The sequence below is a fragment of the Harpegnathos saltator genome, unplaced genomic scaffold (assembly GCF_003227715.2).
Source record: "Harpegnathos saltator strain DR-91 unplaced genomic scaffold, Hsal_v8.6 scaffold33, whole genome shotgun sequence".
Classification (NCBI taxonomy): Eukaryota; Metazoa; Arthropoda; class Insecta; order Hymenoptera; family Formicidae; genus Harpegnathos; species Harpegnathos saltator.
Genome location: NW_020230128.1, coordinates 1,410,468 through 1,434,516, shown reverse-complemented (window position 1 = coordinate 1,434,516; position 24,049 = coordinate 1,410,468). Strand labels below are relative to the sequence as shown.

At 33.5% G+C, this 24,049-nt stretch overlaps 3 protein-coding genes across 5 annotated transcripts; 1 reads left to right on the top strand and 2 right to left on the bottom strand.

The window, feature by feature from the left end:
• Positions 1 to 1,792: 1,792 nt before the first annotated feature.
• On the bottom strand, positions 1,793 to 6,962 carry Psa (puromycin-sensitive aminopeptidase). Its single transcript, XM_011143128.3, has 4 exons — positions 6,624 to 6,962; positions 5,937 to 6,181; positions 5,588 to 5,738; positions 1,793 to 5,381 (listed from the first exon to the last, which is right to left on the bottom strand). The coding sequence occupies exons 1-4, from the start codon at positions 6,933 to 6,935 to the stop codon at positions 3,306 to 3,308; spliced, it is 2,784 nt and encodes a 927-aa protein (XP_011141430.2). The 5' UTR covers positions 6,936 to 6,962; the 3' UTR covers positions 1,793 to 3,305.
• Positions 6,963 to 7,903: 941 nt separating this feature from the next.
• Positions 7,904 to 14,613, top strand: LOC105184383 (CDK5 and ABL1 enzyme substrate 2). 2 transcript variants are annotated; one of them, XM_011143129.3, is made up of 10 exons: positions 7,904 to 9,040; positions 9,945 to 10,322; positions 11,047 to 11,170; positions 11,269 to 11,396; positions 12,545 to 12,583; positions 13,236 to 13,321; positions 13,411 to 13,517; positions 13,627 to 13,733; positions 13,835 to 14,039; positions 14,114 to 14,613. In XM_011143129.3, exons 1-10 carry the CDS (start codon positions 8,598 to 8,600, stop codon positions 14,252 to 14,254), a joined length of 1,758 nt encoding a protein of 585 aa, XP_011141431.1. In that variant the 5' UTR covers positions 7,904 to 8,597; the 3' UTR covers positions 14,255 to 14,613. The 2 variants fall into 2 exon arrangements, with proteins under 2 accessions (XP_011141431.1, XP_011141432.1); XM_011143130.3 differs by lacking the exon at positions 12,545 to 12,583 and having other exon boundaries at positions 8,319 to 9,040; positions 14,114 to 14,612.
• A 3,380-nt stretch (positions 14,614 to 17,993) lies between these two features.
• Positions 17,994 to 23,456, bottom strand: LOC105184384 (piwi-like protein Siwi). Of its 2 annotated transcripts, XM_025300156.1 has the most exons (13): positions 23,315 to 23,456; positions 22,840 to 22,909; positions 22,353 to 22,475; positions 22,004 to 22,033; positions 21,798 to 21,894; positions 21,407 to 21,499; positions 20,990 to 21,207; positions 20,714 to 20,899; positions 20,457 to 20,627; positions 20,103 to 20,382; positions 19,657 to 20,006; positions 19,120 to 19,528; positions 18,291 to 18,940 (listed from the first exon to the last, which is right to left on the bottom strand). In XM_025300156.1, the coding sequence occupies exons 3-13, from the start codon at positions 22,473 to 22,475 to the stop codon at positions 18,291 to 18,293; spliced, it is 2,607 nt and encodes an 868-aa protein (XP_025155941.1). In that variant the 5' UTR covers positions 22,840 to 22,909; positions 23,315 to 23,456. The 2 variants fall into 2 exon arrangements, with proteins under 2 accessions (XP_011141433.1, XP_025155941.1); XM_011143131.3 differs by lacking the exon at positions 23,315 to 23,456 and having other exon boundaries at positions 17,994 to 18,940; positions 22,840 to 22,973.
• Between the last annotated feature and the right edge of the window lie 593 nt (positions 23,457 to 24,049).

Sequence of the window (24,049 nt, the reverse complement as noted above, 5' to 3'; positions counted from 1 at the left end):
CGCGTTCCTGGGAACGCTCGGTCTGGGGTATACCCACGGGAACTGACTCTAGCCCCCTTGGCTCCCCCTCTCCTTTCCCTTTCTCCTCTCTCTCTCTCTCTCTCTCTCTCTCTCTCTCTCTCTCTCTCTCTCTCTTCCCTTCATCCTCCTCCTTGGACAACTCGTGTTCGCTTTTGGTTCCCCTCGATATGGTTGGGCGAATGAGTGGATGCATTTATTATCGTTGGAGAATTCGCACAATCTTCTAAGAGCATCCATCAGCAACATTAGTGTGTGCAAACCCTTTATCCGGAAATGTTGCCGTCGAACAGCATAAGCTGTGAAAAAGCTCCGGACTCGCAGTCTTTTTCCACCCTTTTTTGCAGCCTTATGCTTACCTTATTTCTATCTTGGCTGCAGCTGCGATTATTTCGCTTGAGAAAAATTTGAAGTGTCTCTCGGATCCGTTTTCTCTGTTGGAAACAAAAGAGATATACGTCCGGATTGTAGAAAGAGAAGAAAGCGAACAATCGTGTGGAAAATTGAGCTATAAATAGAACAAAGCGCAGCACACATAACGGTATCGCCATGAGATATATCGGAAGTCTAAAGGAAATCGATCTGCCGATGTTATAATATGAGGTAAAAGAGATAATAAGAAATCATCATGTTGCTTCGCACTGGGTTATTTCTATCGGAATTACTGTACCAAAAATTCACGAAGATCGAAATTTAAAGAAGCGCAACGAAGCGGGAATTCTCGCGTCTGAACGCGAAATCAGCATAAAAATCCACTTTATCTAAATCTAATGTAAATCTCTATTCAGTTCTGCACTTCGTGATCAACTCCACCCTTGGAGATCAGAACATGACCCTGTGTTCAAACTTACTCTTGAGATAAGTAGACGTACCATGTACTTCAATCAAGAGGCATCTAACGAGATAGGTTCCCTTCTTTGTCACGGCTCCACGCTGTTTCAGACGCTCGTAATAAGCAGCGATGTGTGTGTGTGAGAGAGAGAGAGAGAGAGAGAGAGAAGAGAGAAGAGAAGACGAAAGAGACTTCTCTTCTGACACGAGGGTAGCGGACTATTCGCTGGTAACCGACCACTTGCTGATGGTGAACGCTGGTCACGCTGATAATGGAAATGAAGGCTGACTCAGTATCGGCTTCATCCTCCTTTCTTGTTTCGGCACGTGCCGCTATGAAATCGATTTACGGGGAATAGCGATTCGTGACAGTCGATAGATAGTGAGGAACATCGCGATTTCTTATAGCACAACGAAGAATCTATCTTTCTTGTTTTTATTTCTTAACGCACTGTCTTCATGTATTACTTGTGATGCGTAAACCCTGCTATAAATTACAGGATTTTTCTCTACATACGAAATTATATAAAGTACTTCTTTTCCTCGGCGAAAAGTCATGAGTGACTGAAGGGGTTGAAAGTAACTGCGCACAGCGGATATTTACCATCAAATTTTAATATATTAAATGTATGCTTACAAAAGATGATCAATACCGTCTTCTGTTTGATGATGATATAACCACAATCGCGTTATCGTCAATGCGATCTTTAAGTCCAACATCTTGAGCAAATTGAAAAATCAATACGCGAATGATCACAATGTAAAATAGAAGAAGGCACCGGAAGAATGCATATATGAGTGTAGTTACAAGAAACTACAACTAGAGATGAGAAAGAGAGATTGATAACAGGATGAACGTATTGTGAAAACCTATATCGAAGGAACACCTAAACCAAGGGTCTTCAGGTCCTCAATTTACGACGATAAAGTCGGAAGTGGTTACTTTCTTCTAATACAAGCGGAGGAGTGACAACCGATGTGTTTAAAATGATTATGGCACGTATACTGCATTTAATATCAATATTTCAAATAAACAACCTCATCGTCTATATTATAGATTGTAATTTGTACATATCAATGGATTACATAATAAGTTATGTACAGGACTCGGAAGCTGGTGCTGATTCGTGGATGAAGCCGCTCATGAGGTACCACTAACGAGGTAATAGTAGTGCGCGCTGTTTATTATCAGTGATAACGCAATAACCAAAATAGCAATAACAGAAATTCAAGAAATCCGAGGAATTCTTGAAAAATTATAAAAAAAAAAATGTCCGAAAGATACGCGAAGACGATCTGAAAGGTTTAGGAAATTTTATAAATTACATCATCTAAAAAAATATAACAAATATTTCTCTCGACACTTTTCACGATGTTTCAAACATATGCAAAATTTTCTAAACGCTTTTGTGACATTCGTGTCAATTGAGAAGTGCCAGCAACACCCCTGTCCAATCGGCAAAGGTAACGACCACTATTCAACACCAACTCGCAAGCCCTTAATTATATATTCTCCAAGACGGTTCTTTCTTAAGTCGCATTTTATTCCATAAAATAAGTCGCCGTTACGCGTACCGATTAGATACGCTGAACAAAATTGCTGATCTCCCGTTTGAAATCAATTCATCTGATTTTCAAATCGGATCGTATGTGTTTCTGCAAGCGCATGTGAAAGAAATTCTCTTCTTTATCGCAGCAAATCGTGTAATTTCTTCATACCATGAAAACACTGTCGGACTAACTTGTTTCTAAAATCCGGAGTACATAACTCAAATGGATCGTAATACATGAGTAAATAACAATATAAACGGAATTAACTCTTAACTGGTATTTTAGTCTTAATCGGATGATAACACTGAGAACACTGTTTCGTTAAAAGAAACAAAAGTTTATCTCGATATAACAGCAATAAGAAATAACTTGAATTTTAATAACTATGGTTGAAACGATAAAGATTCGATGTCGTTCGATAAGGACCCCACTCGAAATATAAAGACCAAGAAATGATGCCCTGGATATTTTGAAAATCTCATCCTTCGATAACAAACGACTAATCTACAATACCGATCAAAAGTTAGAAAGTATAAGAACACTGTAAAATGCTGCATTAGCTCAAGATGACTCGTCGGTCGTGAGGTATAACAGGTATACAAAACGGTATCTTCCCACTCGTTTTCGCTCTCGAAAGAATTCTCGACCGTATGTTGAAAGCAACGTTGAATTCGCGTTAAGTTCCGTTAAGCGTGCACACACACACACACACACATGATTCGTACCAGATTATTGCGGATTATCTCGTATACGAGAGACCGTCCCTGTCGCCTAATTGACGCCGCTTCGGCAATATTTAAGCAATACCGAGTAAGACGCTTCGTGCGATAATACAAATTCGCCTTCGCACGGTTTCCGATTATGTCTGATTAATGGTAACGAGGAAAACGTGAAGATCGCATTTACTAAACTTGAGTGGTCAGATACTTTCGGATCGAGTCTTTGTCTCTGGCGAGCCACGCGGCGTTCAGTCTGATGGACTCCACGCTCTGTTGCACCGTTCTCTCGGTACCCGGGGTCGGGTGACCTTCGAAGAAGTTCTCCACATCTTTGGCAAGTTCCTCGGTGACGAAGTTCTCCGTGGTGAATTTCACCAATCTGGCCAGCAGAAAGCCACCCTCGTAACGGTCCAGCAGCGTCTTCCAGTTCTCCTTGAAGAAGTTCCACGCCATAAGGCGTCCCTTGTACGTCATACCCACGGACATGATAGCGAACACGGTGTCCTGAGCGCGCACCTCGTCGCTCATGGCGAAATCCAAGACCTTCAACAGCAACACCTCATCCTTGATCGCGCCCAGCGCTCTCAGAATCCTGTCCTTCTCCTCATGAAGATCAGCTTCTTTGTAGAGTTTTATCATAGTTTCATATGTATCTAAATCGCCCACGGATAGCACGGCACGATAAACCGGACTACGCAAATCGGCAACGAGAGTCGTACCATTTACGTGGAGCTCGAACCTCCTCTTCGCCTCTTGGATGGTATCCTGGTCGTTCAAAGCCGCCATACGACCTAACACGAGGGACCGGAGCAACGTGTCCAAGTGGCTCTCATTCAGCTTAGAATCCCATCCTAACCTGTTGTTAATGTCGCGAAATAGATTGCGTCCGAACGCCTTGAAAGAATCCTCAAATTCCAAGTGCGAAACTAACACGCCGATCTTGCTCAAGGTGTTCACTATGCTAGACCATACCGTGAAGTTGTCCTCACGTTGAAATGCTTGCATGAGCTCGAGAACCTCCACGGTGGACGCGTGGCCGGCTTGCACCATGGCGAAGAGGTCATCCAGCAGACCCAATCTGTCCAAAGGAGGCAAGGTGTGATCCTTGATCGCGGGTAAGAGAAGCGACAGAGCGGAATGACTATAACGAGTTCGGTAGAAGCCGACGGTGCCGGGATTGATCTTCAACCATGCATCCTCCGGTACATTCTCAATCACGAATCTCCTCGTTTTGGCGTCTAATATTCCGTTGAATATTGTCTTATTCGGATCTTGCGACGAGCTCGCGCTTATCGGTATGATCCATACGTCTTCCGCAGTGTCCATCGACCCGTCGGCCAAAAATCTACATTGAGACAGCGACAGGATTCTGTTATCACCTTCTTGGCTGTAATCTACTTTGACAATGGGAAAGCCTTGTCGCTTGGTCCACGACGACATGACGTTACGCACAGCCTTGTTACTGGCCTCCTCTAATGCAGCCCAGAGATCCTCCGTCTCCGCATTAGCGTAGCTGTGCCGCTTCAGGTACAGATTCATGCCCTTTCTGAAGTCATCGTCACCTATATACGCATGCAACATGCGAATCACAGAGGCTCCCTTGTGATATGATATGTCGTCGAAGATCTCGTCGATCTCCGACGGATGACCGACGGGTACCTCGATAGGATGGCTGTTTTTCAGGGCATCCAATTCCAGTGCTCGGATGTGCGTGTCTGTTACGAATTGCGTCCAAATATCGTACTCGGGGAATAGATGTGCCACGCAGAGAAACTCGACAAATGACGCATAGCCTTCGTTTAGCCACAGATGCGTCCACCATTCCATCGTGACGAGATTACCGAACCACTGATGCGCCAGTTCGTGCGCTACTATCAATGCGATCCATTGTTTGCGCACCGCTGATGTGTTTTGTGGATCCACGAGGAGGCAAGTCTCACGATACGTGACCAGACCCCAATTCTCCATAGCACCAGACGAAAAATCGGAGATTGCAATGAGATCGATCTTCGGCAAAGGGTACGCTATACCGAAGTAGGTTTTGTAGTAGGGCAGGACTTTAGTCGCTACTTCCAGTGCAAACTGGCCCTGTTCCTTTTTAGATTTGGGTACGTAAACCCGAACTAACACACCGTCACTAGACTTGTCTTCTATATAATCAAACTCACCCACCACTACTGCAACTAAGTACGTCGACATAATTGGCGTTCTCTCGAAAGTCAATGTTTCGTAATTGCCATTTGTAATTGTGTTTTTCACCGGCTAGAAATAAAGATAAACATGATGTGTGATTGACACTACAAGATTGCTAAAAAAAGATATAATTTTTAACTTATACAGATGTATAAATATACATATTAACTAATTTAACAAAATCTCTATGTATCTTGATTCTGAATAAAAAGAAAAAAAAGAAATATAAAGAAACAGAGAAAAAAAATATATTTCAGATACTGAGTGCTGCTTACCATATTAGAAAGTGCTGTAAGACCAACAGGTATTTTTAGAGTAATGTCAAATGTAGCTTTGAGTGCTGGTTCATCCCAACATGGGAAACAACGTCTAGCATCCGTTGGTTCAAACTGAGTAACTGCTGCATGTTCAATGTTGCCATCATCTCTGAAAGCAAAAACTTCTATATTGTATCAAGTTGTCTAATTCTCATCATAAAAAACAAAAGACTTATACTAAAACTAGCAAATATTTTAACTGTCATATATAGTAGATATCTTTTTATTTCAATCAAACGAACCAGAATAGTTTTGTAATTTTTTATATCAACAATATATTACAAAGTATTACAAATCAAATTCTTACCCACAATATTTGCTCCTATAGAAACCTTTCATTTTGTCATTGATTTCGCCCACAAAATCAAAATTCAAGTATCCACTCTTACCAAGGGGTAGGTTTTCAAGAAACACTAAAGTGGATGTTTCTTCCGATGTCGACAAATCAATTTTATCAGCAGAAATGACCTTACCATCATTTCCATTGAATGTTGCATTCTTTATATTAATTTCTAAAGAATTTAAGACAACAGTGTTGGTTGCAGAGTTTACCTATATCCCAAAAATAAAAGAGAACTGATTAAAAATTGATTTAATTTAATTAAAAAATTTAGAATCTAGGAATAGTTTAATGATCAATTTATTTCAAAGATAATGGGAGGGGACTATCAAGAGGTCTAACATATGATAAAAGAAACGATATGATAAAAGGAAGATAACTCAGGCTCAAATATCATTGTGCAACTCACAATGCTCGCAATTAATAAATTAGTCCAAAGATCTAAGCTGTAATTGCCCGTAAGTACAAGATAAGACTGTGTGCTAATAAAACTTAGATAATAATCAAAAATAGCTCGTGAAGAAGCGACGAGTTTCTTGGTTATGTCGCCATATGGTTAGTGGCACTTCCTCTTGTCGTTCAGTCCGCTGAGTGGTTATCACCAAATAAAACAGACAGAACGATGCGCGTAGTCGAACAGGCGGTCGAACTTACATCAATGTACACGTTCTCCGTGCCGTCGAAGGTAAAAGTGGAGAGATTTGGCGTCAGCGTAATATCGTAATGATAGGGACGCACAGTCGTCGGCAGACGGCGAAACGGCTTCTTCTCATTGCTCGACATCGTCGCTCGGCTCGATTCGCTCGCGACTTTTTTCTCACTATAACACGCGACCTGCTTGCCGTTCCCGACGATAATATTCGCCAGTAACAGCCGCTGCAACAAATTATCACCGAATCCCTTCCCTTTTTGCTGACTCACAAAGCAACAGCGTACACCTACACGTGCGACGACGCGCGAGAACATGGCCAGAGGAACGTAGATGGGCAATCAGAAATGCATCCAATCATGGACGCGAAGAATAACTAGAGGTGCGTTCGGGTAGCTCGCTGTTAGCGCTATTAAGGCCCAGTTCCACAACTTGCTTTAAACGGAGTTTAAAGCAAGTTGTAGAACTGGGCCTTAAATTTGATTTTGTGGAACTGGGTTATAAAGGTTGTCACTTTTTTTTTAATAATTTTCGGGACGCATCCCGACTCGAGAAGGATGAGAACTACTGTTCCAACGCAGCTGGAGAATGGCGTATGGATACGCCTTTCTACCTAAAGCCATATACCGAACTGAACTGAACCGAGCTACTGTTCCGCCTGCGGAGCACTCCTACGCAGTGACTCACAACGAAAGGCGAGAAATGAAATATATGTGGTACGATATAAGTATGTAAACAATTCTTACATTTTGCTTGTGATATATATCCTTAATTCTTTTCCGCTATAGACAAATATGAAAACAATTTCCAACATAATTAATATGTTTCAACATTAATATGTTTCAGCATTAATATGTTTCCACATTAATTATGGTGAAACTTGTTTCCGAAGATGGATGGAAATGCACCAATCAGAACGCAGTATTTTCATCCAGCAAGCAATCCAGCACGAAAACAAGCACCGTGTGCCGCTGGCTTTAAGTGTTATCTATGTACATGTAATGCGCGGAGCAGATGCGCAAAATACGAACGCAATTCTAACCTTTCGAAATGACATACACATATGTAATTGCCGTTGCAATAAGCCCGAATGTGATACAAGTTTTTAATATCAGTTATAATTAAGAAAAAAATACGTATCGCGAAAAATAATATTGGTAAAATTACGGTAAGTAATAAAATACTCGTGTGTGTGCGTGATCATGAAAAATATATATATAGTATGTGAAATTATAAAATTTTGTTATTAAATTTTTATATAAATTGTAAATAAATACTCATAAAAAAACATGCCGGAACGGCAGCGCGCCTACAAGAGTATATAAAACTGTTTACTGCGCATCCCTTAGTCCGTATTCTGCGCAAGTCGTACATACTTTTTGACAACAGTTAAAGGGACGCAGTTAGCAGTCTAGTGTATTATATAGAAGTCTGTGGTTAAGTAACGTGAGTGAGATCGCGAAGCAACCGGGTAGAAGAAATTACATGATGATGAACAACATCAGTTCACGCTTATATGTGTGGTGCACGGTTATGATTATAAATGACAATGCTAGAACTAAGTGCATCAGTAATGATAATGTATTGTGATCTTAGTAGTTCTTATTCGATAAAGTCGTCGTCATCGTCGCCGTCGCCGTCGCCGTCGCCGTCGCCGTCGTCGCCGTCGCCGTCGTCGTCGTCGCGACCGTCGCCGTCGTCGCGACCGTCGTCGCGATCCTCGTCGCCGTCGTCCTCGCTGCTGCTGTTGTGGTTATTGTCGTCGTTATCATCATCGTCATTTTTGTCGCCGTTGTGATTGTTGTCATCGTCGTCGTCACCGTCGCCGTCGCCGACATCGTTGACGTTGTGTCCATCACCGTCGTTGTCGCCGTTGTCGTCGCGGTCGCCGACGTTGCTATTGTCATTATCATCGAACACACATTGTTATTGGTCTTGGTATTTGATTACACCGGTATCTCAGCACGGTGTACCGTGGAATGGCAGCGACCATAAAGAAAAATCACTCACGCAGAAGATTGGCCGCTCTCACATTCTTGTCTAACATCTCCCTTGACGGCAGTCACCGTGACACTAAGTTCGCCGTTCTGTCACGAAATGAATCGACACACGCACGTGTATTTAGCGATGGCCAGTCAGATCAACAAACAATACTCAATATGTGTCAGAGCTCTGACTTTGAGGTCTCTATGGAGGAAGTTCTAGATGATTGTCTAGAAGAGATTTGCAATTTTCCACAGAATGAAGAGACAGTACAGACTAATTCTCCGCAACTAATACACAAGAGCACGGACCATAACTCCATTAGCTCTGATTCAGATAGTGTACTTACTCCTGCGAAAGCAGCAGTTGCCATGTTTTTGGAACAGGAGAGAAATCATCTGCAATTCTCCTTTGGAATGCATAGCTCATTTAGAGAACGGTGAGCATTTGTCATATCCTTTTTATATCACTTGATTTTATAGATATAAGGCAAATATATAATGGGGAATTATTCATCATATATTTAGTTTGAATTAAAAGATATAATAACAGAATATAATAAATGTAATAACAGAAATGGTAAAAAATAATCATAATATACTATAATTGTGATATAAGAAAGATAAAGAGTTTCAATAGCACTAAGTTGTGTATGAATATATTGTAAAATATTTTATATAATTTCAACATTTTTATAATTTTATATCCTTTAATATATGACTTCACAAGTCAAATTAATCTTAGAACTGTAGTATTGAGCTGAGTTTGTGTGTATTAGAAATGTTTATGTATAATATTTATACTAATTTCAAGATATTCTTTTATATAATTGCCATGTCTTGAAAAAATTCTATATTCTTTGTATTTTAGAACAAGAAACGTGAGGTTAAAAATATTTGAGAGTTTTTGCATTACAATACAATATATTACAATGTTTCACCTCAAAGTTTTCCTTGATTCGACAGATTCCTTGATTTTGACAGATTGGATGATATTTGCATATTCAAGTAGTATCGAAAACATCTACAAGTATTATAATTATTATTATTTTTGATACATTTAAAAGATAGTATATTAAATTGATATACTGCTGTATATATACATTACAGAAATTGAAATAATTTAGTAGAAAATAATTATTTGATATACGTATTAAACAATTGGTGTAAATAAACAGTATATATATATATATATATATATATCTATCTGAACAAAGAAATAATATTATCTGTATCATATAAAAATTCACACTACTACTATTGCTCTGTTTTTTCTTTGAATATACATTTTAAATGTTTATATATTTTAATTTATATATTTTAATGTTGTATCTATATTTACAGAACGGGAACTACCGGAAGCGACTATTCTTTACCAGAAAGACGTGTGGGTTCTTTACAATATAAGAAGCGTATAAGTCATCAAACCTCTACGTTATCAGAAGATATTAAGCATCAGTATAATAGTAGCAGCGAAAGCATCGGCTCCGTACATTCAAAGGCACAATCGTTAAAACCAAAGACAAAGGCAGTGATTAATGTGCAAACTGTTTCTACAAATAGTAGTATAATACCAGAAGTTACAAAGGAATTACGTTTGATACAACGGCCTGTAGATGGCTATAAATTTGGAGACGATAGAATGGTTTTGGTATCAAACCATCATGTGCCATTTGTAGTATTTTCTGCTATACCATATAACAAAGGACAACGTACTAGTTGGTAAGATTTATCAGTATACATATATATGTAGAAGAGACAAAGAATTTTTATTTACAGTGCAAATAAATTTTATATTTAATGTATAAATAAGAAAATGTGATAAAAAATTATTTTTGACTTGAAACATTTTTAAGATCTTATTTCAAGTTTGTTTTCAAACACATTTATAGATAACTACTTGGTACTGAACACTTAATATGAAAATAATATCTTAGGCAGCTTATCAGTCAATTGTACCTATTATATCTAACAATAGAATTCTGTCCGATAGGACTTTATTATCAACTAATCTAATCAAGTAATCTAAGTTTCATACATATAATGATTGGTAAAATCATTAAGTTTGTCGTATATTTTTAATTAATTAAGGATATTTTAGCAAATTTAAAGGAACATTCGGGTTTTCGGAATATTCGTATTTTTAAATAACTGCTATTATATCTTTAGTTGCAATTGTAGAATTTGTAATTCGCAAAGAGTACACATACAGGAGCGCACATACAGAATGCACAGAAGTGTGACAATTTTAAGATATTTTATATACATATATACTTCTTATTTATGATATAACACATTTGTTTCGTTTAAAATGACGATATTGATCGAATACATTATGTTGATATGTGACGTTAAAATGTCCGCTAATCTATTCAATATTATTATGAATAATGTGATAAATGCTAACCTGATAAAATTCATGCTGATATTGTAATGTTATTTACAGGTCAGAATTGCGTAAAGATACAGGTCGAAGAAAAAACGTTTCGTCTCAAAGACCACTATCCTCGATTAACGACAATGTTGATTCATTTGGATCATTGGGCATAGAATACGCGAAAGATGGCCAGGTACTAGAAACAGAATATTCGTCCAATTTTTCAATGGTGAAATGTTCGAAAAAATTCATGTTCGACAGTAATATAATATTCAATTCCTGACATTGTAGGAAATATCTTATGGACAATTGCTTGTACCATCGAGACAATTCCAAAGGGATAAAAAATTTAACCCAAATGAGAATGAAGCTATGGAACTTATGCACTTCATACCTAATAAACATCACATAGTGCAAAGGTACTTATAAACGAAAATTTTACTTGTAGTAGAGTTTTGTATTTACACATATATACAGGATGTTTAACATAATGGTCCCCACTATTTTATGAACACTTTCCGCGTTTTAAAGAGAAAATAAAATGAACGTTCATCTGCTTTATATAGATTACAATTGTAATAAATATCTGAAAAGAAGTTTCTTCATAAAAAATCAAGGTCACCTTAAATTTTTTAAGTGGCACCATGCAATCTCTCTTATATTACATTACAATATTATTGAAGAGGACTTTAAGACGAATCCAACACATTATAAATTTCACTTTTACTAATAACAATATAAAAACAATAGAAAAACTTAAACTTATGATGTAATACAGAAATTAATGACATACTAGATTATTATTTTATTGAATAGAGCATGATTTCATTTTTACAAAGGACTCTTAACATCACATCGATATCTGCATTTTCTTAATACACAATTGCTATAGCTAAAACAAAATATCCCCTTTGATATAAAGAGTGTGTACTTCTAACAGGTTTGTCTAGTCTATAATGCAAAAAAATAGTTCAAAATTATCTTTAGGATATTTTTGAAATCATATTTTAAAAAGATCAGCTAATACGATTAATTTTTATAGAGAATTTTGTTTTTAATTTTTTTATTTTAAGTTGTAGTCTGTATGAAGCAAGTGAATACTCACTTTACAATTTTTTCTTTAAACGTTCAAAAGCGTCTAAAATATTGTGCGAACTGTTATGTTAAAAATCTTGTATATTTCTTCCTTTCATTTGTGTATTATACAAGTTAAATTTTTAATTAGACTTTATAGGTTAAAAATGTAGATCATCAGAAATATCATAAAAATCAGTGTTTCAAATTTCGTTCATTATAAAGAATGTCTAGTAATTATTGCATTAAAATCAATACACATATCTTTAACATCTTTAATTTTATATATGTCATACTTATGATTTTTAAAATTATTTGCACAATTCGTACATTATTATCTAGATATCTATTATCTTCCCCCCGTCTTTTCTTTCTCCCTTACTCTCACTCTTTCTCCGCCTTGTCTCTCTCTATCTCTATCTTATAGGTAATGTATACATGAATTCATATCATACATTTATTTTACAACAAAACATCAACCATCTTTTTGCAGGACAAAAACAATTACTTGGAATGTGGATCACAAAAAATGGTAAAAACTATTGTACAATATAAGTAATGAAATATATAGAAAAGATATTGAGTAGTTTTGTATATGTAAGGTACACTATACACAAATATCAACAAGAAAGCTATTATTTTTTTAAATTATGATATATTTCTGCAAAAGATGTGTTATCAGAATCAGGCATCGTATCATTTGTAATCATGTAATATCTACATGGTAATATCCATATAGTAATATAGTATAATTACACTTTACTTTAAATATATAATAAGAAAAAATTAATATTGAAAGTTAAATATTATTATCATTCCCATATGTGCATTCTGACTATTTTTAACATAATTTGTACATACTTTGTAAAAATGGATAACTGTCATATTTTTGTAATATGACAATTATCCATTTTTATTGACCATATCATTGACCAATCTAGAGAAATGCTTATTTATAAGTATTTTAAAATATGTAACACATTGACTTGTATTTATAGTATATGTATAAACATAAATAGAATCTCAAAAATTTAAGTTAAGCACTTTATAAGTCTAATTTCTGTGAGTGAGTGAGCGTGAATTGGAAAGAATGCGAAAATTCTAAAGTGACGCGTTGCATGCCTAAAAGTAAAATAATTGCATAGAATATATTTCATAGTAATTCTCTTTTTTTTTTACTTCAGGTGTCTTTCATATGATACAGCTACAAATCGTGCGCATTACATAACATCTGAGTCTCCACCATTATCGTTTAGTGCTGATTCTAAAGGTGAATAACGACATAATACTTCTCGCAAATTCCTATCAAATTAATATCCAATATTAATATAATATAATTATTTTAATCCCATGTCACAGTTTATGATTGGGACGAACAATCTGCCCAATACAATCCAAATTTACTGGACGATCCAGAACTTATTGCTGGGAAACATAGGACATTACTTACATTTACCTCGTACATGGTATGTATTTAAATGCATTATGTACACACACGCATGCACACATAACTGCTTTAGCTAATATTTCATTGCAATGCATTTTAATCAATAAATAATTTAATATTTTATCTAGGCGTCTGTTATTGATTATGTAAGACCTTCCGATCTGAAGAAAGAATTGAATGATAAATTTAAAGAGAAATTTCCACATATTCAACTTACTCTCAGTAAACTTCGAAGGTTCGTACAACTTATAATAATAGTTGGCCTCACAAACATTGTATAATGTTTTAATATTATATTGCAAAACATTGCTTTCATAAAATAAAATTTTATTTCAGCTTAAAACGGGAAATGAGAAAAATAGCTAGATTGGAATATGGCATTGATTTACTTACCGTTGCAATGGCCTATGTGTATTTTGAAAAGCTCATTCTCCGAAATATTGTGACAAAACAAACACGGAAGTTATGCGCTGGTGCTTGTTTACTTCTCGCAGCAAAATTTAATGATGCAAGACGTGATATTCTTAAGTCGCTCATTGAGGTATCTGTTTCATATTATGTGGCAAATAATTAAATCAATTTTTGCATGACAATAAACTTTACGTTCATTTACAGAGAATTGAAGGCGTATTCCGCTTAAATCGCAAAGATTTATTTACATCTGAATTTGCTGTGCTGGTAGCTCTAGAATTTGGTCTGCATCTACCAACTTGGGAAATATTTCCTCATTATCAACGATTGATTTATGAATCCTGACATTCTTTTATATCAATCTCCACATGCAGTGTCAAAACTTCTTTACGAGGCAACTTCGAAAAAGTAGCAAAGCATATCCACAATGAATAATCTTAGTATTTGGAATCCATATCGACGAGCTTCAAAAAATCACACTGTACATATAAAATATTCCTTCGTTCTACTATCTCGATTCATTTCAGCCATGTATGCTGAGGTTTTAACATAAAAACTAAAATATAATTGTAATTGAAAGTCATAGTTATGAGGTTATATTTTATATTACAAACTTTTTTCTGTAAGTTACCAATATAGTAGTCAATTCTGTAGTAGTATATTCTGAAAACTATTTTATTTGAACAAGTTTTTAACTGCTTATTTTAATATTAAAAAAGTAACTGTTGTTTAAAAATATATATTTAACAATCATATTATAAATATTTGTTTAATTAGATTTAGATGTTGTAAATATGAAAGTAATTTGTGAGATTTTTAACTACTGATTTATCTTATCGAGGAGATATTATGACAATGGTTTGTGATATGTGCAGTCCTTTTTAAATAAGAAAAGATAAAGATATAATAATTTTAGGAAAATAATATTGTTTTGCCACATTGTACATTTTTATATGCTTCTATTATTTCTGTGTTAGTTTGCATGCTCGCGCGTGCGTGTGTATATATTTGTTATTTGTGTGCACATATTGACATAGAACTAATAAAGCATATAATAATGTCAAAACAATATTATTTCTAAAGTTATTATATCTTTATTATTATTATTATTGTTGTTATTGTTATTATTATTATCTTTAAAATTTTGTGTGTATGTGTGTGTACTTGTCTTAAGTGCCACATCCTGTATAATTATATTATGTTTCTCGAAATTATTGCTACATTTTAATTACGTAAATTCCCTCTAATAAAAAGAATTTGCTTATTTTCGAAAATATTTTGACATAGATAAGACAAGTCAATAAGGACAAATTTGATGTTTCTTACTAATAACAATTATACATTTTAAATGGTAAAAACGCTAATTTAGAAACAGTAGATATACGCGGAAAAATCACTTAAAAGGACATTTCTTGCAAATAATAACGTGTGACGATTAAAGCTTGAAATAAATGTATTTATATGGCAATATGATACAGTTAAAAATAGATATCAATAGTTGACTAATTTTTTGAAATTAAATTGTACATTTATGCTATGGTAGAAATGTTATCATTTTTTATCATCTACGTACATTACACATCAAAAAGTAATATGAAAAGTCTATACAAATATTTATTGAAACTTATTATATCTAGACATCACATAAATTCGATACATTGCATTTCATATTTATCTGTCATCTTTTTGTTTATTTCTTTACTGTTTTTTAACATCGAAATAAATGCAAATAATGTTTAACAAGTGAAATATTCCAACTGGATAAACTTTTAATTTATATTAATAATGACATATTTTTTCAAGTTTCTACATAAAAGTGATCAAGAATATATCTTGTTACTAGAGTATATATTTTGTTTTGAAATTGTTTACTTCTTTTTTGTTTGCAATATATAATTATTTTATTATATTGAGAAGGGAGTACGTATATATTTTATTATAAAATAAATACGAATATTTTGCATACGTAAGAAAAGAATGAGAAACATTTGCTTTAGTCTTTTAATTAGCTTTGAGCTTTTAGTTTTTTACATTTTAAACCAGTTGATATATTTTGATCATTATTGTAAATACCGTGTGAAAATGAACGTGATAAAAATAACTATATAGCATTAAAAGAAGCGATATCCTATATCGTATTTTGTCACTTTATTATATGTAAGCTCTGCGAGAATGAGAGAGATGTTCTTTTTAGAAAAATTACTAATATATTATAGATATTTTTTAAATTGAACTTATATATGTATGTATATAGATGTATACTTTATTTTTAGAAAAATATTAGGAGCGTACGATGTGTCTTTCTGAAATGTACCTTCAATTAATAATCATAACATTTTACTTAAGAGTCGACCAAGTTAAATGTGCTTTATTAATATGTAGATTTATTTGCATTTTATATGTGTAAAATCTCTTCAACATGTGCAAACTAGTAAAATATGAGTTACACATATGCACAATTTTAAAAGGTCTGTTCGTTTTCGAAGAATTATATTAATGCAATAAGTTAGAATGAAAGTATACTTGTTTCATGTATAATGTTTCTTGTTTCATCCTTTATTACAGTAGTACAGAAGTTTTTCAAAAACGAATCTAATTATATTTATACAAATTGATATTTTATATATATAAAATCGTATTTTCATTTAATTTTCACGCATATGCACGAGACATTGATTTTTTTTAAATTATTTGTTTTACAGACTATAATATTCAAATTTCACAAATCACTTGGAAAAAAATTAATATAGTATTATTTCACATATTGTTAACTTTCGGACTATAAGCATTATTTCCTAAATTATCACGTAATTCTTCACCAGTTGGATATGAAAAGGTATGTAAGGACACAAGATGTGTACATATTTTGATTTTGTACAAATATAATATATAGTTTTTAAGTTTAAGAAATATAAGTCTATTTATTAACACATCATGTTCGTATATCATTCGAAAATTTTATAATTGAATATTCGAACACTCGTGGAAAATGTATAAGATGTGTACGTGTGTGTAATCAGATTATATGCAGCAAAATACATTTCAGGAATGTTTGATTCGTATTTCTATATGGTATTCTGTTTAGAATTAAGTGTGACAATCTTGTGCTGAATTTTTTTATGTAATAGGAAATCGTATAAAAATATCACATATGAAAATGATGTCAACCAAGGTACGCAATAAATAGTTCACTTTTAATTAGTAACAATGTTATGTCTGAAGTCTATTACTCAACAGTAATAATAAATGAATTATATATTCTAGTATCATTGTGATTGTAATGTATCAATTACATTAGAATACACTTTGCAGCAGGGTACACTCATACTGTAGCTAATGAGTGCTTTGATAAACAAGAAAATAATAAATTTGTTGATATTTTTTGGTTTATAATTCATAACATCGACAACGTTTGAAATATGTGTATATGTTTTTTTAACCTTAGAAAATCAATGCTTCATTTCCATTAATTTCATAACATTCCATTAGATTATATATTAATGTTGAAATAAATCACTTTTTACACAAAATTATACTTTTTATTAAGTTTGTAACATAACTCAAGAATATGACAAAATAGTTTAGTATTTTTCTACATCTTCATGTAGTCTATGATATTACATACTATTTTAAGTATATATCTAAATAAACATATTCTTCACAGTTCTTAACAATAAAATAACTAGAATATCAGTATTTTGAACTCAGAACAATCAATATTAATGATATCCCGTATCTAATATTGATGATGAATCCAGATCAGCCTATGTCAAATCATTTAAATTGCCAAGTCAGATAGATATATAGTTCTATCTCTGTATGTTTATATATAGGTTATATATATATATATATGTATATATATATGTTGTCATGCAATAATATAAGTATGTAATGAACACAAAATTAATATATGTAAGTATACCTATTAGCAATATATATATATACACATACATACATACATACATACATACATACATACATATACATATCGCAGACTACCATGTATAGTATACATTTTAGCATATATATATATATATATATGTATATATGTGTATATATATATATATATTGCAGAATACAAAATTCTATAAAATAAAAATGTGTCAATGCAAATATTTGGCGATTAAATAGTTACTTTGGTGTCAACCAAATATTTAAGTTTTGGGAAGTGAACCTTAGTCTTAGTAACAAAATATTATAAATCCATAACATTAACAAATTCTATTTTTGGTACACATATATAGTCAAAATTTTTTAAATCTTATTCCAGATGACTCTGATGATTAAAAAAAACGACAGACATTATCATCTAATATTCTAACAAAAATCATAATAGTACTGTTTCAAAAAATTATCAATTCTGTAGTAATAAAAAGGAAAATTATAAAAAGAACAGTTGATTTTCCAATTGTGTATGCGGAGGTCGATGGAGGTATTTTCCTACTAAATAGGATAATTTCTGTGCATAATGGCATGGCGCCGGTACACGTACAGTATTTGTACAATTGTAATACAAATGAGTTAATTTGTAAGTCACTTGTTGTATCGTCTCCACATCTAGTTTAGTATTGTCGGATATTATACTGAATGAGATTGGAGAAACTGTACCTTGTCTAACCTGTTGCGATACGAGAAGAAAGTCATATTTGAATGGACTAGTCACAACATCGTCAACGATAGTACCAACTGGAGGATTGGTCCAGTTGCCCCTCTTAAAGAATAATTTTGTATTAATCCTTTTTGATACAATAATATATATCATTTTAAAGTTCGGGCCATAGTACAGTTCTTCCAGCTTCTTCTTCAAATTTCCTACTTCATTTTCATAAACTTGCGGTATCTCTCCTTCGCTAACACCATCGCGATAAATTATAAGATATATCGGCAATGCTCTATTATTCATTCGATAAGCCTGCACAGCTTTGGTGATGCCCGTGCAAACTTGTTCTGCAAGCTCTTCCTTACTATGATACAAAGTAATAGAGCTGTAGAACTGTGTCAGCGTTTGATCCACAGTTGCCACCATGGCCACTGTAATAAAAAAATTGATATAAAAATTAACAGATACACAAATACACACACGCGCGCGTATGTAAAATATTTGTGTAAATATCTGAAAATTGCAAATTAAGAAACAAGAAATAGATATCGTAGAAATATTATAACGGTAATATATTCATCAAATTAAATAAATATTTAAAGATACTTACAGAAATCTTTACCCCTGGTAGATGCATCATGACATATATCAAATCCAATAGTCATTAATCCTCTCAATTTGTTTTCTATAGTCCAAGGGGCTCCTCCCAATTTACAGTTCATCTGTATTGCCACTTTTGTAGCAATACTCATAACTGATCTGGCGTGCAAGTTTTTTTGCAAAAAGACCTGTGACGGTACAGGTCTATCTACGCAACATTTCTTCTTAATAGCAATATACCGATCAGCGCGATTATTACTCACTACGCAAAAAACTAAATCAGGAGTAAATTTGCTGAGGTAATATTCAAGTTGTTCAGTATATGTGCTCGACTTATCATCACGTATCCATTTTGTATTTGGCAATCCAACACGAAACGATATTCGTCGAGACACATCCATCAACATTTTTATGAATTTCTGGAAAAAATTTTTTTTAAATTGAAAGATATAATCATATCCTTTTAGCCCAATATATCATAATGTACACGTATGTACACATAACGTACATATTTGATGTAAATTAATGAAAATTATTGCATAACTACCTCTATACTAGGTCTCTCATGTTCGCAACCTATCACCATCCAATTTCTTAATTCCTTGCCACGCAATAAAGGCACATTTTGCATCTTCCTCGACCATTCGCCTTCGTCACAAGTAATAGCTGTATTATGGAATTGAAGATTTTCAGAAGATAATATACGAGCAGGAACTTCAAGTAATTGTGGATCTAATTTCATATTCCATTGTCTAAGTTCTTCTATGACTTTCGATTCTCTGCGAAGTCTATCGTTAAAAGTTCTCAATTTTGCGATCCGAGTTTCAGGATTGACATGGGTATACACAGATAATGCTTTCATTAGATGGAAATTTTCTCTCATATTATCGGTTAAACCTACAATACATAAAAAGTCTCGATATTTATGTTTTAAGCAGAAAAATTTTCACATCAATTAGAATTGATATAATTTAAGATATTGACGCAACATACCTGTAGCACGACATAATTCGGGGACTAGATAAACAAGATCCCCTTGGCCTGCATTTCGTACCCTAGGTTTTGTTCTTGTCACCAACATTGGTTGCGTCATATCCGTTATTCTAATTGTATATTTCTGCCAGTAATAATCACGATACGATATAACTTCCCCCGTTTTCATGGAAAATGTCGAGGAAGGGCTAGCATCAAAATCGACGTCTTCAATACGGTATGTGTACTTATTATAGTCCGTAAGTACCGTAATTCCAATAACATTTCTGCAGAATTCACTCTACAATTGCATATACTTCTTATTAAACATAGTGCAAAAAATATAGCATAAATAAAAATAAATATTGGTCTTACTCTAAAGTCATAACTATTGTATTTGTAACAATCTAATAAGACGTCCAACAGTGTTTGCTGCCGCAATACTTTATGTGTCACTTCGCAATTCATTAGAATATTGTATTCGTGTTGTCGAATAGATGTAACATAACCGGGCCACAATTCCAGTTTATAGTCATGTATGCCAATCTGTGGTCAAGTGTGATTAATATCAGAATTATTGATTTCTAAACATATAGTAAGATATAATCATATTTGTATAAATTTCTACTAACCTTATTATTTGCGTCGTAATAGTTACGACCTACCATTTGCAGCCTTAAATGTTCCAGACATTTCCTCATTATTATATTAAAAACTTGAATATGATGCGGATCGTCTCGTGACATATCTCCAACAAAACGTATTGTAATTTTGATATGAACCTCATCTGATTTTCGAATTGATAACAACTCCAGTATCTGTAACATTCATACAAACGTTTAAATTATTAAATTTTTGTGTATTTACATTTACATAGAACAAAGGAAAATATATTGTAATAGACTTACGTCTGGTAAACGAGCAGTAGTATATAGAACAGTTCCATCAAAAATATATGATCCAATTCTTTCTTTGTGAAGTTTAAGCATACCTTTGCGAACCACAGTGCGATCTTCCTCTGGTTCAAAATCTACACGATATTTATAGAGGCACCAGGTAGATGCAAATTCTTCAGTATGCAATTTAAAGTAATTTGATGACAATATTATTCGTCTCCCTGATGTTCCTAAAAATTAAAAAAATATTGAAATGAAAAAATTGATTATAAAATAATATAAACCAATGTGTATGTGCTAAAAATATCACTTTTACTTAATATTCACTAAAAATATTTTTAATATTACATACATACATACATACATACATACCATACACACACACACATACACACATACATACATTTGAAGGCAATGATTTACACTGACCTTTCTTAGTTACTAAATTATCTGGTCTGGTGACAAAAATAGTTTCTGGAGGCCGACGTTGACTTTTCATTAATTTAGTATCTCCGCTTCCATCTTATAAAAATAATTACATTGTTATAATTTCTTAACACATTCGCGACATCATGACCCACTGGTGGATCACACTGGTTTATATTAATAGACGTGCATGTTCATCAGTGGGTCATACACTATGAAACATTGCATTGAATAAGATGAAAGCAAAGCCTTTTGTTATAAAACAAACACAAAGAAGCAATATATTAAAAAATAAATTGTGAGTCCTTTAGAGTGAACCAATGGATTTATTGATTGTCGCAAACGTGTTAAAGATCTTTCATCATACAAGAAATATAGTAGCTAAAATACTTGCCAGTAGATTCAACTTCACTCCGTCTAGTAACATGTTGCTCTGGTTGTATAGATAATGAACTTGGACCAGCACTATATTCACGACCTTCTCTAACATTCTATTATAATAAAATGTTACTTATTACATGCATATTATTGCAACATACTATGTTTTAACATTAATATTTAATATTACAACAATATAATATTGAATATCACAAAACTGACCCTTACTATTCCTCTTCCTGGATGTCTTCTCTATTAACAAAAAGGAATTATTTAATTAAAGAACATTTTAAATGAAGATATAACTTTATAAATACACAAAATATCTTATAAAAAATATGAACATTATAAAAAACAGAAAGAAAAATTTAAGTATAAAATAAATGAGAAAACCGTACTATAGAAAAGTATCAAGAAGAAAACTAGAAAAGAAGTAAGACAAAAAAGATTCAAGAAAAGAAAAGAAAGTATAAAGCTGGCTCATATTTGTATATAAAATAAAGGAACATATATTGGATCTTTTCTATCTTCATACAAATAATTAATATTTTGAAAGATTTTATATACTTACTGATTCTTGAGGTCTTGAATAGGGTGTCCTACTAAAGGATGGATCATGTGTTCCTGTTCTGCGATATCCACTACTAGTTGATGGTTCAGAAGGATCATAGTCTCTTCTATCTCGTTGAGACATCTAAAATATAATTTTACTGTCAATACTAAACCAGGAGTTGAAAATTATAAATTGAAATTTATAGTTTCTCCATATTAATGCTCCATATTAATTATGTCAAATATTGTATACTACTATCACACACATTACAGTTAAAAAGATAATTTGACTAATTTTATATATAAAACAATTTTTACTATAATAAAAGGCAATAAAATTTTACTAAATATTTATGATAAAAGGCATAGATTTAAAGTATTAGTTCTTTTTTAATTTACGTGAAATTGCTTTATGCTGTCCTTTTACAATTTTACGTATGTGTCGTAATCAAACACCAAAACCAAATATTTTCATTCAAAATTACTGTAGAATTATATGAAATTACCTTTTGTGTTCGTATTAAAAATTTTACGAATTACTTTGGATGCAAATTGTAACTTTTGATCGCATGTACCCTGAAACAGTATCCAACAATGATAAAATTCTTGAACATGCAATCCAAACGTTAGAACGCCTTAAGCCAGCGGCACACGGTGCTTGTTTTCGTGCTGGATTGCTTGCTGGATGAAAATACTGCGTTCTGATTGGTACATTTTCAAAGATGGATGGAAATGCACCAATCAGAACGCAGTATTTTCATCCAGCAAGCAATCCAGCACGAAAACAAACACCGTGTGTCGCTGGCTTTAGAATGCCTCGTGATGCCTCGCTAGTACTTATGGGTAAATTTTGTATACATAGACAGATATAGGCTACGTTCCGAAATTCACTGCCAGTACTGAAAATACATAGTGTCATTTGCGTCACGTATACTATAGATTTTCAGTATTGGCAGTGAATTTCGGAACGCAGCCATTGACCTATGGACACAGGCCGCGACACGTTTGCCGCGCGACGAAAGTTGGGTAGGAAATACTGCAGCAGCTATTCAGAATCTTGCTTCACCGGGATAATGGCTGCATTCCAATATTCACTGCCAGCACTGAAAATCTATAATATAATATACGTGACACAAACTATGTAATTTCAATGCTGGCAGTGAATTTTGAAACACAGCCAGTATTTACAAAACATGAGTCATGTGGGTCAGTGATGACACGTCGTGGGAAAAGTCGCGCATGCGTATTGAGCAAACGCTGTAGTAACTTCACGTATATATTTGAAGGTATTGTTAAGTCCCCATTATGAAGGAAATGTGAAGGAAATTATAGGGAAGGAAAAACATTTCTATTCAATAAATATAATATAGTTTATATAATGTAGTTTATATATGAATAATAAAAGATAATAATAAAATTGATTAATTTGTAATTTTTTTACATTTGCAGTTAATATATTATATTAATTCCTATTGCGTTTATTATCACAGCTTTTTCTTAACTTATCACTAAACTTATCGCTTCTCCAATTTATTATAACACTTCACATTATGAATACATAACGTAAGTATTCACGGAGAAAACGCGAGGCAACTGTAAGGGACAGACACGCGGGACTCTGCGCACTATTTGCGCCTACTATCTGCGCTTACGTCCACCACTGGAAACGCTTGCAACGAGCTCTGACGTCATGCTCACGCATGCGCACAACGGCTC

Excerpts from the sequence above, each read along its gene's own strand:
- Psa (XM_011143128.3), bottom strand. The coding sequence starts at position 6,935 with ATGTTCTCGCGCGTCGTCGCACGTGTAGGTGTACGCTGTTGCTTTGTG. Across the intron at positions 6,182-6,623 it reads CGGAGAACGTGTACATTGAT|GTAAACTCTGCAACCAACAC; the intron begins GTAAGTTCGACC and ends TTTGGGATATAG. Across the intron at positions 5,382-5,587 it reads TTACAGCACTTTCTAATATG|CCGGTGAAAAACACAATTAC; the intron begins GTAAGCAGCACT and ends CTTTATTTCTAG.
- LOC105184383 (XM_011143129.3), top strand. The coding sequence starts at position 8,598 with ATGGCAGCGACCATAAAGAAAAATCACTCACGCAGAAGATTGGCCGCT. Across the intron at positions 9,041-9,944 it reads CATAGCTCATTTAGAGAACG|AACGGGAACTACCGGAAGCG; the intron begins GTGAGCATTTGT and ends CTATATTTACAG. Across the intron at positions 13,518-13,626 it reads TTACATTTACCTCGTACATG|GCGTCTGTTATTGATTATGT; the intron begins GTATGTATTTAA and ends TATTTTATCTAG.
- LOC105184384 (XM_025300156.1), bottom strand. The coding sequence starts at position 22,475 with ATGTCTCAACGAGATAGAAGAGACTATGATCCTTCTGAACCATCAACT. Across the intron at positions 20,383-20,456 it reads ACAATAGTTATGACTTTAGA|AGTGAATTCTGCAGAAATGT; the intron begins GTAAGACCAATA and ends ATGCAATTGTAG. Across the intron at positions 20,007-20,102 it reads CGAATTATGTCGTGCTACAG|GTTTAACCGATAATATGAGA; the intron begins GTATGTTGCGTC and ends TATGTATTGTAG.